Genomic DNA, 4024 nt, shown 5'->3' with positions numbered 1-4024 from the left:
CCACCCTTTATCTGACCACAGTAATATTTCTTCTAAGAAATTCAAAGAAATATTCTTTCTTCATAAATATCTCTGACTTTTCATGAAATTCTTTAAAATTTTCCCCTTTCTGCACAGGAACCAATCTGATTAAAGCCTTAAAACTTATTAAAAATGTGTCTTTTTAAAAACTAAAATAATAAATTAATATAATAGAAATTTAAAGATTTGTTATAGGAAAATCTAGAGCAAACACCATCTTATACCAAATTTGTCTATTTTCTCCTTTTTGTCATTAATCACATTTTAAACTGAGTTAAAATAAAGTTATGCACTCCAATTGTAATTATGTAAATGTAACATAATCAGTGAGGTAAAGAATGAATTATTAAATTTTTTTTTTTTGTCCAGGATGTGCAAGAAAGCCTAAGTAAAAAAATACAGGGTCTTATTTCAAATACTGATTCTGTGAAATACTGGTAACATTTAAAATCATCTCTCCTTCCATCAATTTATAAGAAAAGTAGCAATAATTATCCCACTCACCTAATGTTGTTTCTCCCCTACCAGTATCAAACTTCCAAACATCTTATAAATTAGGATACAAATTAACTCTTGGCACCTAATCTTTGCTTCTTGCCATCAATTTCTAAGATTTATGATGCAATGTTCACACTCACAAAATAGTCAGTTTAGGGGGTAAGTAAAAAAAGTTCATTCCTTGCAACAAGTTTTATGTTTTCTCTTCATTATTGGCCCTTGAATTCTAGTCTGAATTAAACATTATTTGGCTGGTGTTCCTTCTCCTAGGATTAGGCAAAATTAAGAAGTGCTGTATTTCCACACCTCTTGCTGAACATTTGCTCTCTATGATTGAGTTCCAATGGAAAGACAGTTGTAGGTAGCTAAGGTTATGTGTCAACTTGGATGGGCCTGGATTTGGGTGACTGGACAGCTGGATGTATTTATTCCCCATGATGAGACTGGTAATCAACTACATGGCAGAATCTACTGGAGGAGCTGAGTAGCTGCTTTAGGGATGTGGTCTGCTTCTCAAATATAAGAAGCAACTTTGAGGGCAGTCTCTAGATTTTGACACATTAGAATGCTGCATTTAGTGGAATCTTCATTTACCAGCCTGCCATGTGGTTTGCCAATCTTAGGACTCTTTTTTTGTTTTAATTTTTGTTGTGATTTGGCTGAAAGTTTGCAGAGCGAATTCATTTTCCATACAGCAGTTCACATATGCTTTGTCTCACGACATTGACTGCAATTTCCCACTTGCAGAGTGCTCTTCCCACTTCCTCCCCATAGCCACTTCTTTCCTGTGTCCTTCCCTCCCATGCGTCCCTGTCCCCGGAGCTGTCTTCCTGTGCATACACAGCCATTCTATTCTGCCATGATTGATCTCTCCAAGGAGTATATCTATCTAATATGAGTATTCACCTCATATGCCTGTTTTTTGTTTGACTGGAAGTCACAGGAATGAGTTCAATTCTAGACCTGAAGGGCAGCTAGGGGTCATAGTCAGGGGCTCTTGCGACTCTTGATGGACTTGAATCAATTTCCTGCCATGTGGTTTGGTAATATCAGGACTGTGCTGCCTTTTTACTTGTCAACCTTGGGCTTGTTAGCCTCAGGATCTAGCAGCTACCTGAGCTGAAGAGACACCTCTAGCTCCAATGGGCCAGGAGCGAGAGGGAGAGCTGAAACCCAAGGTCGAGCCCTTAGAGCCTGGTGCTTTGAACACAGACTTCTGGTCTCCAAAACTGTAAGAGAATAAGTTCCTGTTTGTTAAAGTCACTCATTTGTGGTATTTTCTGTTACAGCAACATGAAGTAACCAAAGCACAGTTAATAATGAAAAAGTTATATGTTCCATTGTTTTACTTACCTTTCAATGATCTGTGCAAATCTCATTTACCATGAGACCCAATTTCTTACGGAGATACATATGGCTTATTTTATATTGTTAGCAGCCAATGTGTCTATATGGAGACTAGATCTGATGAGTCAGGAGTCATGAGCTTTAAGGAACATGCCTATGATGTGATGATGTTTACTTATTTTTAAATAAATTTATTCTACATATGAAATAGTACACATAGTTCTAAAATAAGGCTTTTTCACATTCAAATTAATGCAGAATTATGTTTTATTGGAACTCAGTACCTTGAACAACAGCATTCAGAGTAGAATAATGATCCAATATCAAATCTATACTGAAAACACCTTCTAAGACTTTTTCACATGACTTGTGAACAGATTAACTCACTGTTAGACTCTATTCACTTATGGGAGGTATAAAGGTTTCTTCCAAAATAAGTTGTCATCTCTGAGCTTTTATATCTTTCTTTTACAAAGTTCATTTCAGGAGAGTTCTGATGGTATAGTGCCTAAGGCTAACCAGAAGGTTGATGGTTCAAACTTACCAGCCACTCCACAGAAGGAAGACTGGACAATCTACTTCCATAAAGATTTACTGCCTCAGAAACCCAAAGGGGGTTGCTATGGATCAGAATCAACTTGATGGCTGTGAGTTTCTTTTTTGTTTTTGAGTAAATAATAATTTGTCTACATTAATATTCCACTACAAAAACTCTGGTGGCATAGTGCTTAAGGCACTTGACTGCTAACTAGAAGGCTGGTGGTTCAAACCCACCAGCCACTCCTTGGAATGAAGATTGGGCAATCTACTTCCATGATACAGCCTCAGAAACCCAAGGAGGGATCGCTATGAGTAGGGTCCAACTCAATGGCACATAACAACAACAACATGAAAACTAAACTTAGTAAAGGTATATTTGTAGAGTATTTCTATAGTTAAGATGCAAGAGCCAAACTTTAGCTTATTTTCTGTTATTCCAGGCTGAACTGAGAATATTATGGATCACAGAAACAAGACCAGAGTCACTGAATTTATCCTTTTAGGGTTTCAGAATGGGAAAGAAATAGAATTTCTCCTCTTTACTATATTCCTGGTCATGTATATGACATCTCTAATTGGCAACACCGTGATTATTCTTCTGGTGTGTATTGACTATCATCTTCACTCACCTATGTATTTCTTTGTAGCAAATCTTTCTTTCATTGAGGTCACCATCACCTCCACAGTGGTGCCAAAGATGTTAGCCAACACTTTTTCACTCACCAAAACAATATCCTTTGTGGGATGTCTCATACAATCTATCTTCTACTTTCTGTTGGGATCTACAGAATTTGTCATCCTTGCTATCATGTCCTTTGACCGATATGTTGCCATCTGCAACCCTCTGAGATATGCCATCATCATGAACAAACAGACATGTATACTCTTGATTCTGGGATCATATGTAGGTGCATTCTTGTCAATGTTGGGGCCATCTGTCTTAACTGCCCCCTTAATATTTTGTGGACCGAATGAAATTCATCATTTTTTCTGTGACAGAGCCCCAATGCTAAAGCTAGCCTGTGTAGATATCTCTCTGGCTGAAATGGTTGACTTCATCTCTTCTGCTGTGTTGCTTTTGGGCTCCCTGCTTCTCACAGGAGTGTCTTACACCTACATTGTCATAACTATCCTTAAGATTCCCTCTGTCCAGGGAAGGCAGAAAGCTTTCTCCACCTGTGTTTCTCACATCACAGTGGTTATACTTTATTATGGGAGCTCCATCTTCCTCTATGTCCGTCCCAAAAAAGGTAATGCAGTGGATATTAACAAATTTGCCACAGTGCTGAACACCATCATAACACCAATGCTGAATCCTTTCATCTATAGTTTCCGGAATGAGAAAGTCAAAGAATCCCTGAGAGATGCCTTCAAAAAGTATGTAGGTATACCAACAAACTTAAGATTTGAAAAATGATGTTTTACAGACATCTATGATAGTGCATGCTTGGCAAAAATTCATTCTTAATGGTGTAATTATTCAAAGGTTAAAATTTTCCTGTAAGCAAAATATAAAAGGGAACTTATATTGTTGCTCCCTTATATTAGTAATATTACATAATCCAGCTCCAATATTCAAGAAGATACTTAAAATCTTTGTGAAGGTTCATTTAGTATT

The 4024-nt window shown here is 37.2% G+C and overlaps 1 protein-coding gene across 1 annotated transcript; it reads left to right on the top strand.

Moving 5' to 3' along the window:
* Nucleotides 1-2863: 2863 nt before the first annotated feature.
* On the top strand, nucleotides 2864-3823 carry LOC103213436 (olfactory receptor 6M1-like). The gene has a single exon (XM_007959222.2). The coding sequence runs from the start codon at nucleotides 2864-2866 to the stop codon at nucleotides 3821-3823; it is 960 nt and encodes a 319-aa protein (XP_007957413.2).
* Nucleotides 3824-4024: the final 201 nt, after the last annotated feature.

Source organism: Orycteropus afer, unplaced genomic scaffold (assembly GCF_000298275.1).
Source record: "Orycteropus afer afer isolate SDZICR_OR568_19922 unplaced genomic scaffold, OryAfe1.0 scaffold02200, whole genome shotgun sequence".
Taxonomy (NCBI): Eukaryota; Metazoa; Chordata; class Mammalia; order Tubulidentata; family Orycteropodidae; genus Orycteropus; species Orycteropus afer.
This window is presented reverse-complemented; position numbering and strand designations above follow the sequence as displayed.